We start from the raw sequence: 15,790 nt of genomic DNA on the forward strand, positions 1-15,790 counted from the left end.
CTAAGAGTATCGAATGGAGGAGTGCATGGCACTGTTTCTAGAGCAGCTGGAAGAGAGTTAGAATGTGGCATTTGAATTTTCTTTTTTGACTGTGTTTACTAGTGTTTTGTTCTTTATTCTCTTGTATATATGCACCAACTTTATTATTTTTGTGACAGTGATGATACTGACCAGAAAAAGGTCTCCGGTGTGCTGTCACGAGTGTGTGTAACATCATTGGACAGAAAAAGCTTTTAAATTCTAAATAGACATGAAAGTGAGCGTGTGTCTGGCTGCCAATGGAAGTCATGATCACATTCTTTCATATGAACAAAAGGCACATCGATCCTTTTATATATTCCCTGTGAAAAAAGAGGTTTGTGAAATGAAAAAGTATATTCATCAGTCTCATCCATTCCAGATTCCAGAAATCCTTAGTTTAAGAGATAAATTTTGTATTCCTTTTGAGAGAAAGATCGAGAATCGTGCTATCAACACACTTTTGGTGAGAATTGAGAGATAACTATCTAAGAAATTTGAGACTTTTTTTAGCCTATTGCATGTAAGGAGAGTCAAATATTGTAATTCTATTTTCACAATGGAAATTTTTTACTGGACTATAGGTCTTGTGGGTTTTCCTTATCGCATTTAAAAAAAATTCCATGCAAAAATTATTGATGTTATTTTTCTAGTCTCTATAATTCTTTTTGCTTTCGAATAGTGCTATTTTGCATTTATCAAAGGAGAGAAATAGATCAAGTTTGAGGGAATTGTCATTTATAATGGAGATATATGTTCAAACTAAATGATAATTATTCCTATAGGAAGCCAATGATGGAAGATTATCTCTTTATTGCAAGAATTTATATATAGGAGCCAATCATCAATCAAGCCTGAAGAAAACACTAACAAAGATCATGAGCTTTTCTCAATCTCAATTTATATATATGATCGAATTTTAGTTGTCGCTTTTAGCAACGTACTTAGCATGAATTCTGTTACAGCTAAACTATAGTTTGCTAAATGAAGAGGATAAGACAGAGAGAAATGTCTTTCAAAGGAAAAGAAAGCAATGTGAGATCACGATGAAGATCCAAGATCTCGCACCAAAGGTCCAAGTAACCTTCTTAAGGTGGGGGAGTTTGGAAGATCACAAATTCACAATTAAAGGTTTTGCTATGATTCGAAGATATCCCATAAAGTCTCTTTAAAATGTCTTTCAATGGGTCTCATAGAGGAATTGAACATTTGACTTCTGACTTGACTTTGTGTTATTAGCATAAAGTTCTAATCAATTTAACTAATAGGTTAATTATGTTATAAAATAATTAATGTCGTTATATATAACAATAAAATTTCTAATATATATTTAATGCATATATAAATTCAAATAATAAATTTTGTAATAATTAATTTTTTTACATATAAATTATAAATAAAAATTATAAGTTTTATAAAAATTTATATATGTAAGCAAATTAATTATTATATCAAAATTTATTATCTAAATCTACATGTGCATTAAATATATATTTGAAATTTATTGTTATATACAACGTCATTAATTATTTTATAATATAATTAGTCTATTAATTCAAAAAATTAGAACGTCTTGTTAATAACGTGAAAATCACATATTCAATTTCTACATGGGCCAATGATAATTCATAAATCTCATACGAATCATTTTTATGAAAAGACAAAAATGGAATTTTAGTGTTTTGCTGGACGTACCAGCAATTGTGGTGGGTGCGAGTAGAAGCAAGAGCTAGCCACCAACGGTCCAAATTCATACATACCCCACTCAAAAACCCAGTAGGGATTATTGCTTCCTACACCTCCATGTTGTTTTATGTATCCTTTCCAAAATGTTTTTTTACTTTTTGGATTGATCATTCCAAAAGCTAAAATTTGTAGTCAATCTAGAAGCCAAAAAAAAAAGGAATGCAGAAAGCAACTTAGAGGTGTAAGAAACAATGGCTCCAACATCTTACACTTCTAAGTTGTTTCCTACACTCCCAGTTATTGTTTCTTGTATTCACATTGTATTCCGATAAAAAAGTAATCTAAAATGCAGTTTTACACTACAGATTGGATTTTTCATAATACAATAGGACGCAGGAAGTAATAATTAGATGTGAAGGAAGTTTTAGCCTTAATCCACCAGTACATTTACAAGAAAAAAACATGTTTAACCTGTGGACAAAATAACAATAACATGTCGAGAAGAAAAAGAGTGTGGTAAATAGTCAAGGACTACACCACGAAATATTAAACGCCACAATATAACACCAAAGTAAATACGTCAGAATAAAATGAGAAAAAGTTTGTGTATTAATATTTTGGTTGCGTAATGCCTCTCTTATACTGATTGATTTTTTTTTTTTGACGGACTTATACTGATTGATATACATAGGAAAGCTTGATGAATGTTCTCTTAATAGAATTTTAAGATAGAAACAATTTATAGTACTTTTTTTTGTGTACAAAATCTATTTTGTACTTCTTTACATGTAAGTATTAAATATGAGATTCAGTTGTACTTTTGATTCTTTTTATTTATTATAATTAATGTATGTAATCAAGCATCTAACCATAAAAACTAAAAACGCACCAATGAGGAAAGAGTTAATCAACAAGATATCAAATTGTAAACCATAAGTTTAAAAAAAATGGGCATGCAAGATTTTTACAGTAATCATGTAAGAACCCAAAAAGGTTGGAAAAAGGTGGACTTTTTTTCATGTTTAACACTAATACAAATAGGACTTATGCGAAGGAATAAGAGAATTTACAAGCAAGTTATGAACTTTTCCAATTCAACTTTTTATTGATTAGATAATTTATAAGGATCATGGACATGATGTCACAACTATATCCACTATAATAGTAAAATTTATTTTAGAAACTGGAGTTTATATTGATATGATAAATTTATATTCTCAGTAGGTATCTAGCAAACAATAAATTAACAATTCGAATCCTATAAAAAAATGTGACAATTAAACATTCCATTCACAAATCATCAAAGCTAGGAGGAAGATTAATATGCAAGCAAGAATAAAAGTTTAACAATGAAATTCTCAATAATAGTCATTACAGCAAAGACTAGTTCCTTTAGGATGTGCATGTCTTTTTTAATCCAAGACCACATAAATCCTAGCACTCAATATCAATCTTTTACAATTTTTTCAAGCCTTTGGGATTGTTCAGTGAAGATAATTTCCGTTTCAATTTCAACTTGTTAAGGGTACCAAGAGCAACTATGGAATTTAGCTAGACAAATATTTACTTGCTTGCTAGGTGACTACATTTTTATTTACTTGCTTGATAGGTTAATTATTTTGAGGCTAACATGTATTTTTTGTTCCTATAAAATATTTAAAGTTTATTTTTAGTCCATACAAAATTTCTTGTTGTATTTATCATCCTCCCAAAATTAAAATGTGAATTTTTTTTTCAGAGTTAGGTTTAAACAACTCCAAACTTACGTGACTTTTTTTTTAAATATAATTTTTTGGGATTAAAAATGGTCACTAATTGCAAAAAGAATGCAAGAATACAACTTGTGATAGCTACAAATTGCCACAAATTATAGAAAAAAGATGAAAAAAAATCAATCATAACCACCACACCTCAAATCACCATCACCACCACACCTTGAATCAAAATAGCCACCACCTCCGACCCTCAAATTTGTAACCCCCAAATCCCCTAGGCCTCAAGTATGAAATCTCCAACCCCCAAATCAAAAACCTGAATCGCAGAGATGAGAGATGCTTTAAATCATTGCGAGAAAAATTACACCATTGTACGTGATAAAGAGAGTAAAACGCAAGTGTTGGTTAATTTTCTGGTGAAGGTTGATTGGAACACAAAGTGATTGTGACGAAACTTCAACAAGGTCATTGTCAAAGTCGTGATTTGTGTTTTGAGGAGAGGGAGAAGAGCACATTCTATTAAGCATCAATTGCACAAGTTTTGGAAATACTTCTTGCATCATGTTATGTGTTGTCTTATTTGTGATGGTATACATATTGACCTCTTTCACCGATTCATTTTCGCGATGTCTCCTTTTCTTAGAAGAGAAAGGGCACATAGATTAGAGGTAGGGGAAGGGGATTTAGAGCTTGAATCATGATTTGGGGGGACAATGTTAGAATTTTAACACTTGCCAACATTTGGTTGGCTACTAAATAATTTTATGTGCATAGTCATCATACGTCAAGGTTCAGATATAACCAAACCTAGTTACAAACAAAAAAAGTCACATATTTTGATTTTGCGATAACAAAAAAAATTGTAGGAACTAAAACAAATATTGGGTATTTGACAGAAATGAAAAACATATTCTAGTCTTATTTTGACTTCTTGAAATATTATATTTGATCATTTTTTATAAGAAATAAGTGATAGTGTAAAAAACATTATCACTTGTTTCTTATATAAAGAACATAAGGTAATATTACATTATTTAACACAAGTTAATGAAACTTAAAGTCGTTGTCCCACACACAATTATATGTTTAACAAAAAAAGTCTCATTTCTCTATACTCAACACAAAAAACCACATTCCCCCATCCACAAGTTTGATGGCACATGACCAAAGCTCAATCATCCACCATGAGTTACAAACTGGTGGTTAAAGATGTTTGTGGATTGGGTTGAGTTTGACTAAACTCATTATTCAATTTTCTCAAATTTTTATTAGTTTGAACGGGTCAAGTTTAAGAGTTTTTTTCAAACGTATCCAATTCAACCCAACCCTCTGAATATTCTTTTTTATTTTGTAAAAATTAACATTTTTAAGAATAATAATTAATTTTTCCCTAAACTTTATAAGTATATAATGACTAAATGTACTTAAAAGAGGACGAGGGCGAGGACGAGGGCGGCCGGCTAAAATTCCGGTGCCACCGTCAACAACTACTCAAAAATCACCACCGAAATTGAACCCGGAACCTAGCAATGCTAGTCATGAAGTTACTGTTGAAGACTATGTGAGCTCTGAGGATGATGAATCTGAAGAAACCCCAATTCCTTCAGCTAACCTACCGAACTGCAATGTACCAGAGAAACCTAAAGAGGAGACGAACGGAAATAAGGTACCAAGAAAGCTATGGACTGATGTAATTAGTGGAAATCGTAAGCCTGAGAATGGGATGGCTCTTGAGTTTTTTGCTTCAAAGATTGTGGAAGGAAAGCCGATTGCTGAAATTGAACCTGAAGACATCATTGGTGAGCTTAAATATTGGGAATCTGCTTTGATTATGTATGTCATAGGGAGAGATCTTAGTATGAATTCTGTTAAGCAATTCATGGAAAAGAATTGGAGTTTTGTGAAATTGCCAGATCTGTTCTATAATGATGAAGGATACTTCATTATGCGTTTCCAGTCTTCCCAGGACAAGGATGAAATTTTATCGAAGGGTCCTTACACAATTATGAACATGACTATGCTCCTTAGAGATTGGTCCCCTGAGTTTAATCTAAAGAGAGACATGCTGAGAACAATCCCTATCTGGATTAAGCTTCCTCAATTACCTTTATACCTTTGGGGTGCAAAAACCATGGGGAAAATTGGTAGTATACTGGGAAAACCGATAGTTACAGATGAATGCAAAGCTCAAAGGCTGAGAATCTCTTATGCTAGAATGTTAGTGGAGATTGATATCACCCAAGAAATGCCAAAGGAAGTCACTATTGCTGATAATGAAGGGCATGAGTTAATTCAAGCTGTGGAGTATGAATGGAAACCGAAGTACTGTGGAAAGTGTAAAAAGTTTGGACATGTGTGTGAAAAACCTAAAGTCAGAAAAGAGAAAGTTTGGGTACCAAAACCTACTCTGAAAAGTAATGAGCAAGAGGAAAGGGGGCCTAGCAATAAGGAGACACAGATGATCAACACTACTAATACTGAGGACCTGGTTTCAGAGTGGACTACAGTACAGAAGGCAGGAAAAAAGACAGTTACTGATACAGGTACAATGCAGAAAGCTGGAAAGAAGATAATTACTGATACAGGTACCTCTGAATTGAATTGCTCTAATGGATTTGGCCTGCTAGGAGTTGTGAATGACTCTCTAGTAGTGCAGGAGAAAGTGCCATGATGATTTCTTGGAACATTAGGGGACTAAATAAGGTTGGTAAGACGATAGAGATCAGTTCCCGTCTCAAGAGTCTCAACCCCACTATTATTGTTCTTCTTGAAACTCGAGTAAGAAAGAATAAAGCTCTTACTGTTAGAAATAAACTCAATCTGAATATGAAGTATCTGGATAACTATGATAAGCATGAAAATGGGAGAATCTGGTTTATTTGGGATGATAGCAAAGTTATGATCAAGCACATTTGTAGTACTTCTCAGCTGATTCACTGTGGTGTCTATAATCCCAATGGTGATTTCTTGCATTGGTGCACGGCTATTTATGCTCTTAATCACTTAGATGATAGAAGGAAGCTTTGGAAAGATATCGAAGATCTCAGAGTTCAGCAGGCTGATCCTTGGTGTCTTTTGGGCGATTTCAACAATGTTCTAAAGGCTGAAGATAGAATTGGTGGCAGAGATGTAATTGAGTCTGAATATGTTGATCTGAGAGAGATGATGTCTAGAGTTGGTTTGTATGAAATGGATACTTGTGGAGATTTCTTTACTTGGACCAACAAACAAGCTGATAATACCATATACTCTAGGATTGACAGATTTTTGGGTAATCTCAATTGGCTGCAAATGCATATTGATTCCACTTTAAAAATTTTGGCTCCTAGTGTTTCAGACCATGCCCTTATGTTTCTCAGTTGTAAAGATCAAAGTAGCAGGCTCAGGGGTAGATTTAAGTACAGAAACAGTCTGGCTAGGTTGAATGGTTTCCATGATGAAGTTAAGAAGAATTGGAACTTGGGTGTACATGGTAATCCTATGTATAAACTTTGGACTAAGCTCAGTAGACTTCAATCTGTTCTGAAAAACCTCAGCAGTCCTCTAAATGGCCTAAGGGAGAAAATTGATGAAGCTAGAAGAAACTTGCAGCAAGCTCATGAAGATCTATGCAGAGATAGATTCAATGTGGATAACATTAACAGGGTAAAGGACAGGACTTCTGAGCTTCTTCAACTCAATGAGTTGGAGGACAATGATTTGAGACAAAAGGCTAAGATTAATTGGATTCGTCAGGGGGATGGTAATAACAGCTACTTTCATGCTACTATCAAAGGTAGATATAAGCATAATGCTATCAGATCTCTGATTAAAGAGGATGGGAGCTGCATAACTTCTCATGAGGATATCGAGGAAGAAGTTTTAAAGTTCTACAGTGCTCTTTTGGGTTCTAGTGAGAGCAATCTGGCTGGTCTGAACATTCCTGCCATTAGGAATGGCAATACTCTAAATCAATTTCAAAGAGATATGCTCATTGGCCCTGTTTCGAATGCTGAGATTGATACAACTATAAAAGGTATGGATGTGAATAAAACTCCAGGAATTGATGGCTATGGTGTGGGTTTTTTCAAAGATGCTTGGAGCATAGTTGGTAGTGATGTGAGAGAAGCTATCCTAGACTTTTTCCTTCGTAATAGGCTTCATAAAGGTTTCAATAGTTCTGTGGTGGCTCTTATTCCCAAGCATAAGGAAGCTAAGATGATAAAAGATTTTAGGCCTATTTCTTGTTGTTCTACTGTTTACAAGATTATTTCTAAAGTGTTAACTAATAGATTGAGTAAAGTTATTGACACTTTAGTGGGAAAGAATCAAGCTGCCTTTGTTCCAGGTCAGCAACTTCATGATCATGTTCTGCTGGCTTTTGAGCTTCTTAGGGGCTATGAGAGGAAACATGGTACTCCTAAATGTATGTTGCAGATTGATATTCAAAAGGCGTATGATACGGTGCATTGGGATGCTTTGGAGCATATATTGAGAGAACTTGGTTTTCCTGATCAGTTTATCAAGTGGATCATGATCACAGTCAGATCTGTCACCTATGTCTTTAATATCAATGGCAGGTTCACTAGAAGATTAGAGGCTAGGAGAGGAATTAGACAAGGGGATCCTATCTCCCCCTTGCTGTTCATCCTGGTTATGGAGTATCTCAACAGAATTCTAAGCCAACTGGATAAAATTCCTAACTTTAATTATCATTCTAAATGTGAGAAGATGAAGATAACTAATTTGTGTTTTGCGGATGACCTTCTCCTTTTTTCCAGGGGTGATATCGGTTCAGTGCAGATTATGCTTGACAAGTTCAACACTTTCCTCCATTCTATGGGCCTTCATGTGAATCCTTCAAAGTGCAACATATACTGCGGATCTGTTGATATTAATGTCAAAGAGCAATTATTGTTGATTTCTGGTTTTAAAGAAGGAAAAATGCCCTTTAGGTATCTTGGTATTCCTTTATCCAGCAAGAAACTCAACATAAAGCATTATCAAGTTCTTATAGATAAAATTGTTGGTCGGATTACTCATTGGAGTGCTGGTCTTCTCTCTTATGCTGGTAGAGTGCAACTTATTCAAAGTGTCATCTTTGCTATAATCAATTTTTGGATGCAATGTCTGCCCCTGCCAAAATTTGTGATCATGAGAATAAATGCTATTTGTAGGAGTTTTCTGTGGATAGGTAATAGCAACATTTCTAGGAAGTCTCCAATTGCTTGGGAAAAAGTCTGCAGTCCGAAGATTAATGGTGGTTTGAACATCATCAACTTAGCTATATGGAATAAAATCAGTATCCTGAAATTACTTTGGAATGTCTGTAATAAATCTGATAATCTTTGGATTAAATGGTTGCACACGTACTATATTCGAGGTCAATCAATTTGGAGCATGGTTTTGAAGAAGAGTCACTCTTGGATTATGAGCAGCATGATGAAGTTGAGGCCCCTGTTGCTGCAATACCAGTCCAGAATGCAGGATGTTTTTAAAATGAAAAAAATTTATTTGGCTCTGTTTGAGGAAAGTGAGAAAATGAGTTGGAGGACTCTAATGTGCAACAATCTGGCCAGACCGCGGGCTCTTTTTTGTTTGTGGCAGGCGTGTCACTTCAGGCTTGCTAGCAAAGATCGCCTGATAAAATTTGGTTTGAATGTTGATGCTAACTGTGCTTTTTGTTCCTCTATGGAATCCCATGAACATCTCTTTTTTGGTTGTATTGAGTTGAAGACTATTTGGACTGCGGTTCTTAATTGGTTGCAGATAATTCATATGCCAAGTACTTGGTCAGAAGAATTGAATTGGATTACTAGGAAGTGTAAAGGAAAGGGATGGCGTGCTATGTTACTCAAATGTGCTTTTACTGAAACAATATATCATATTTGGGCTTATAGAAACCATAGGGTTTTTGGTGGAAATGTAAATAACAGGAAAGTTGAGGATTCGATTATCAATACAATAATCTATAGAGTGTGGGATAGAAAGAGGTATAGGAGGTATATTGCTGAGTTGATGACATAGGTTCTTTTTGGGGTTTTGGTTTAGCTTAGAACCAATTTCTTGGTCTTTTTGTTTTCTTGGCTTGTTGGGGCTGGATTGGTTGCGATCGCCTTGTGTTTATCGTTTTTTTGAATTAATTCATCTCTTGATTCAAAAAAAAATGTACTTAAAAGAAACTAAATTACAACAATTTTGACTAATAAAATTAATGATTTCAATGTTAATATAATACTTTTTATTTAGATAGAAATAAAGTAATGTGTTAACATGAGAAAACATAAACAAAATTAAGACATAGATAAAAATAATAACTTAAAAAAGAAAAAAAATTATGATTGATTTAATTTAATAATTTAACAAATTATGTGAGAGGTAAATATTAATGTGTTTAATATTTAATATTAAATTATTTATAATAATAAATTTAATTATATGGTTAAATTAGGTTAAAAAATAGAATCTATTATCTAATTTATATATGATTAAATTTTAATTGAGTTTGATTGAATTGAATTATAAGTTAACTGCTACCCTAAACCGTGAACATTACTGGTACTGTTTGGGAGAGAGTTAGACGGTGCATGATGGAAATTGTCTCTAACATGTAGAAGAAACATTTCTGTGACAATGTTAGATCACCTAAAGTTAACAGAGTTACTAGACAACTAACGGTAGCTACTAAAACATAAAAATATTTACACGTACAAGAACTGAAACATTAAATGTATAAATATAGGGACTAAAAGCCCCAAAGTGTTAGCAAATGTAGGATTCAAATAAGTAGTTTAATCTAATTTAGACTAAAGAAACGTACAAAAAAGTTTATCTGTTACTACATCTAAATTATTTTAAAAAATATGAATTTTATCTTTTCTATGATGCTTAAATACACATGATAAAAATAGAAAAATAAGTGATGTATTGGTAATTAAACTAATTTTATATTCATTTCATCATAAATTGTTTCATCTGATTTTAAATATTAAAAAAAATCTTTTATTTAATTAAGGTTTTAATCTAATAATTTTTTTTAATTTTTTATATTAAGTTCCAACAAAAGATAAGTTGAGAAAAAATATAATAGTTTTTTTATTGAATTTGGGATAATTAAATATGATTAATTAAATTTTTTAATTAGTGTAAATATTTTTTGTATATTCCTTTTGGTCTCAAATATAAAAAAAAATATTCTATACTTATTAAAAAAAATTATTTATCTTTATTAAAGGTGAGTCACAATTAAAAAAATGACATTTTTTTAAATTATTATTCATTGAAATTTGATATCAAACATAAATTTTTTTATCTCATTAAATAAAATATATTTTAGAGATAATTTTATTAAATAAGACAAAAATAATTAAAATTTACTTATATTTAATATAAAAAAATGATTACTTTATTCAAGATAAAAAAAAATTTAATACTAGAGAAGTAGTTGACAATGTAAAATTTTTTACCCTGTATAATCCTTCAACTAAAAAACAATAATATTATTAAAAATGAAAATATTTATAATATACTAATATAAAAAATTTAAACATTTAATAAATATTTACACCCCTTAAATGAAATAATAAATGCCAGTACTTACTCCAATACGAACAGTTGTCTACTAGTCTACCAACCTTTCGAAGAAAATGGCAACAATCCGGCATGTCAAGTTTCTTACATCACTCGCTAAACCACAACATAGAGGGGTAAAATGGTAACATCACGTAATCCGTCCGTTACAGAGTGAAGAAAATGTCATATTCGTAAATAACTCTAAAAAATAGGCACAGTTATCCACATTCCACCTCTGTGCAATATATCCCACTCTCACACTCTTTTCAGATCCCTTCAAACCTTCATCTTCTTCCTCCTTCCCTTCTTTTTTCTATTTTTTTTATTTTTCCTCTGGCGCTTTTAACACATTGCTACTAAACAAACCCCAACTCGAAGAAAAGAAGAACAATCTGTTCCATCACAAGCTTTTTCTCCTGCCCCAAACGGTAATTATTAATTTCTCTCTACTTGTTGAGAAAAAAAAAAAAAGAGCTAAACATTAATAAATACCCAACACTGCATGTTCTTATTTTTTCTCAAGATCGACCCTCGTTCATGCGATCATGTCTGTTTTTCATTTTTATTTTTCTTTTCCATTTCCATGCTTTCTCTCTTTATATTTTATTTGTCTGTTTATTTATAATTTTTGCAGCGTCTTAGAAACTTTTGATTTCGTGCAGGTTTCAATTTTTGTTTTCTGGGGAGATCTGGTTGATCCGATCCACTTGGGGTTGGTAACCGCGTAACGACGCCGTTTTGTGTTTAGGTTTTTGGACTCGTTTTCTGAAACCTCGTACAAAACATCCTCGGAATCGTTTGATGTTACAAATGGAGACGCTCGTGGTTGTGGCGCAGCATAGGAACCAATGTTACACCAGGTCGAAATCCCAACGCCACGCTGAGTTTGGTTCCTCTTCACCCTCCAATGACTTTAGGGGCATAAATTGCAGAACTTTTCAAACGGGGTGTGGTATTCTACCAACCCCACTCAAACGCCCCAAAACGCCGTTAACTCCTTCAAACCCTAACAAAACCCGTTGCAAAACCACTCCCAGTAGTGCCCCGGTTCCCATCAATCGCAAGAAGGAGAAGAAGGGTTTCAATGTTGTTCCTGATGGGGGTATTTTGCTCTCTGAACTTTGGGCCGGGCCCACTTACTCGAATTCACCACCGCCTAGTTCGTTGCCTATTCCGAAATTTTCAGTGAGGCCTAAGAGGAGTGTGTCACTTGATTTCCCTGGTTCTTGCCCTGAAGTAGAGATGCAGTTACGTGCTAACTCTGCGCCTTCCTCCCCTCGTTGGGAGCATTCCCCTTTTGCCAGAGATGATGGTCTCTTTGTTTCGGCGACGAACACACTGCGTCGCATCCTTAATCTTAATTTGGATGATGAATGAGACAGGAGGAGCAAGAGGCTCCTGTACATAAAAAAAAGTGCTTTTGGTTTATGAAATTTGGGTTAGTGTTAGATTAGGTGTGTATAGAATGACCAAATAAAAGCATGTAGTTTTAGTTTGTGTAGCTTTCAGTATGGTGGTGGTACCCTTGACAATGGTGATTGATGATCATGGTTGGAGATCATGGAAATGTTAGGCTCTTTTGGGAGCAGGGTTTGTTTTGTGACATGGATGAATGGGGTTGGGAAGCTGAATGGTTTGGTAACGGGTTGGAGTGGCACAGAATAGACTTGGATGATAGTGAAGAAAGTTGTTAATTATATATTATTCAAGATGAATACAGAGTTCATGATCTGTAGTAGTTCATAGTACCTTCTCCTCACAGAAGAATGATTATACCTTCTTTTTAGTCTAGTAACTTAGTACATACTGTAGATTGTAGAATCCTTGCTCTTAGAAAAGCCTATAGAGCTCAACTCTTTGGTCCTTTTCCCGGAACCCTTCAAATTTTCTTTTTCATATAAGTTATTACCATAATCTATTATCCTTCTATTCTGGTCTTGTAGATGGTCCACTATATACTGGCTTGTAGTTACTCCTTTGCTTAATGATCCCTCCTTCTTCTTTCTTAATCTATATCTTGTTTTTCTTTGTAAAGTTTTCATTTCTTAGTTGGCTTCTGAGAGGGCATGGTTTGTCCCTACACCATCTTTTCAGTTTTTTACAAAGAAAAGTTGGAAGGGGCTCGGTTATATAATCTTTTGTTTCTAAGTTCTGACTCCTTTAGTTTTTATGGTTAATCTGTGTCACACAACCTGTTAGCAACCCCCCCCCCCCCCCCAAATGTTTTCCATTTTAGCCTTTAGTTAATGCTTCTTTCCATAGTCGTCTTCACCTTGCTTGTCCTTGATGAAGAGTGTTGACCATTCTATGCCAAAATTGAGGTAAGATATTGCTTGATGCGCTCAAGCTTCTGCTTTGTTGTTTTCATGCCATAAACTTACAGTTACTGAAAATTGCTTCATTGTGAATCAGGGAGGTAAAACTGTACCGAGGCTGTTTTGTTCGAAAGATGTGGTCATGATCATGATCTTCTAGGTAGTTTGCAAGTTTGTTTTACTTCATGAAGTCCATTTGTGGGTCGTAGCTTGTGTTTCTTTCTTTTTGAGTTTCTGTAACTAGTGGAACTTGTATGGTCTGCTGAAATAAATTATCGATGACTATTAGTAGCTAGAACTACTCCTATGTTTTATCTGAAGTGTATGAGTTGGTGGAACTTCTGTAACTGTTTTACTAATTTATATTTCGTTTTTTCTGATCTATGACAGCAGCATTTTGAAGTAGTTTTATATTTTCTTATGTTTTGTGACTTTTGTCTGAAGTGGACGAGTTCGTGGAACTTCTGTAAAACTGTGTTCACTAATTTATATATCGTTGTTTTTCAAATCTATGACCCCAGCATCTTGAAGAACTTATGGATACAAGGATAAGAGAAATTATTAAATATTCAACGTTGCAATACAGTTTAGATATGTTAACATGATTTTTTTATAAAAAAATAATACCAAGCCTTAAAGCATAATATTTTTGTAGAGATATTGATCATTTATCATAATAGTGTTATACAAAACAATTTACTATGACATTTCCCTATGGTTTGCTGGAAATAGAGCAAAGAAATGGGGCAAAAGAGATGAAATAATAATATTAAATTCTGTTTGAGAAGAAAAAATACGAATTTTTTTTTATAGATCTCACGTATAAAAATATTTTTTTCCCTACGTTGTTTACGCCGTTTTGAAACAAGGGATAAGAATAATAAGTATTTTTATATTAAGAAAAAAAATGTGGTAAGGAGTTTTTTTTTTAATTAGTATAAATATTTTATATAATTTATATTCATTCTTCCATTAATTTAAAGATAAGTAGATTTCTTTCATTTTTTTTCTTTTATTTTCTCTTATTTTAGATGAAATCTTATTTTTCTCTGTATGTAAGCGTTAAAGATAAAATATATATGAGCTGTATATTTTTTTTCTTGAAATGCAAAAGTATATATTTATATATCATAATAGAGATTTTTTTTTTTGGTGAATAGAGAGACAATCGTCATCTTTAACGACACTGTTTTGATATAAATATTTATAGAATTGATTTTTTTACGGAGAGTATTTTTTAGAGTTTTCTCATTGTCGTTGAGTCACATGTTTCATTATGATTGTATTGTATTGAACATTTTTTTAAAATATTTATTTAATTTTAATTTCATTTAACAACTATTTCAAATTAAATAATTTTTTAATTTTTATGTATATGTTTGATTTTTTTTAATTGTTTATCTCTTTTACTCTATCCTTTTATCTTTATTTTTAAATTGAATTTCAATATTATTTAAATAAAAGGTCAATAATTAGAAATAATTTTGTACCACAATATAAATCATTTATCATAAATTCAAAATATAATTTACATGTCCAAAAAAATTTATTAATTAAAAATTTTAATTACAATATAATTTTTATATATAAACATTTATTTATTATAAATTTTAATAACATAAAAATAAAAATTTACCCTTCTACATTGAACAAACTAAAATACTAATTTTAACTATATAATCAACTTTTTCGTATATTTAGCGAGTTTTTCTTGTAACAAATAATTTTAAAAATATATCTTAAATAATATTTCATTAGTAATAATAAAAAATAAATTGAATATACCAAGTTTGAAATTTATACTTTTAATAATTAATTTTTCATTTCAAGACACTAAAAGTAAGTTTAACTGCGAAAGGTTGACGTAAAAACTGTGAAAGGTTAAATAGTTTGCATCATATCTTAAGTTCAAATTTTATTGTTATTATTGTAAAATAAATTCAATTAAAAGGTAGTTTTATTTTAATAAAAAAAATATTTATTTATTAAACTTAATATTGATTAAATAAATTTGCATAATCTAGATAAAAGCTTATAAGATGGATTACCTCTTCAAAAATGCATCAAACATGTGATTGTATAAAAATGAAAATAATAATTTTTCCTTTAAACAAAGATTCACCTTTTTAATATAAGGATGGATTATTATATATCGTGAGACCATCCAAAACATTTGAATATAATATTGTTAGTTGTCGGTTGCTTATCTGAGTCATATAATGAAATTTATATGGAGGTATAATTTTTTTTCCTATTCATATTATTTCTTCAATCAATTACATCCTTTCTTATAACATTACTTATTATATTTTTATTTTCTTTCTTTTATATTTTTCTTTAGAGGTGAAAAATTGAATCAATTCTATATATCAAAATTAATTGTCACAAAAATTATTATTTAAATTTACATGCGCATTAAATATACATTAGAAATTTTAGTGTTATATATAACAACATTATTTATTTTATAATGTAATTTTCTCATTAACAACATTTTCGCATCCA

General features: G+C 31.9%; 2 protein-coding genes across 2 annotated transcripts; both read left to right on the top strand.

Moving 5' to 3' along the window:
- The first annotated feature begins 3,748 nt into the window (after positions 1-3,748).
- On the top strand, positions 3,749-6,090 carry LOC114405257. The gene is made up of 2 exons (XM_028367869.1): positions 3,749-3,858; positions 4,851-6,090. Exons 1-2 carry the CDS (start codon positions 3,749-3,751, stop codon positions 6,088-6,090), a joined length of 1,350 nt encoding a protein of 449 aa, XP_028223670.1.
- A 5,106-nt stretch (positions 6,091-11,196) lies between these two features.
- Positions 11,197-13,690, top strand: LOC114406867. The gene is made up of 3 exons (XM_028369702.1): positions 11,197-11,398; positions 11,633-13,291; positions 13,383-13,690. Exon 2 carries the CDS (start codon positions 11,772-11,774, stop codon positions 12,345-12,347), a length of 576 nt encoding a protein of 191 aa, XP_028225503.1. The 5' UTR covers positions 11,197-11,398; positions 11,633-11,771; the 3' UTR covers positions 12,348-13,291; positions 13,383-13,690.
- The last annotated feature ends 2,100 nt before the right edge of the window (positions 13,691-15,790 follow it).

Source organism: Glycine soja, chromosome 3 (genome assembly GCF_004193775.1).
Source record: "Glycine soja cultivar W05 chromosome 3, ASM419377v2, whole genome shotgun sequence".
Classification (NCBI taxonomy): Eukaryota; Viridiplantae; Streptophyta; class Magnoliopsida; order Fabales; family Fabaceae; genus Glycine; species Glycine soja.

What these genes read in the sequence shown, in the direction of transcription:
- LOC114405257 (XM_028367869.1), top strand. Translation starts at nt 3,749, where the DNA reads ATGAGAGATGCTTTAAATCATTGCGAGAAAAATTACACCATTGTACGT. An exon ending in AAGGTTGATTGGAACACAAA is followed by an intron (nt 3,859 to 4,850) that starts GTGATTGTGACG and finishes TGTACTTAAAAG; the next exon opens with AGGACGAGGGCGAGGACGAG.
- LOC114406867 (XM_028369702.1), top strand. Translation starts at nt 11,772, where the DNA reads ATGTTACAAATGGAGACGCTCGTGGTTGTGGCGCAGCATAGGAACCAA.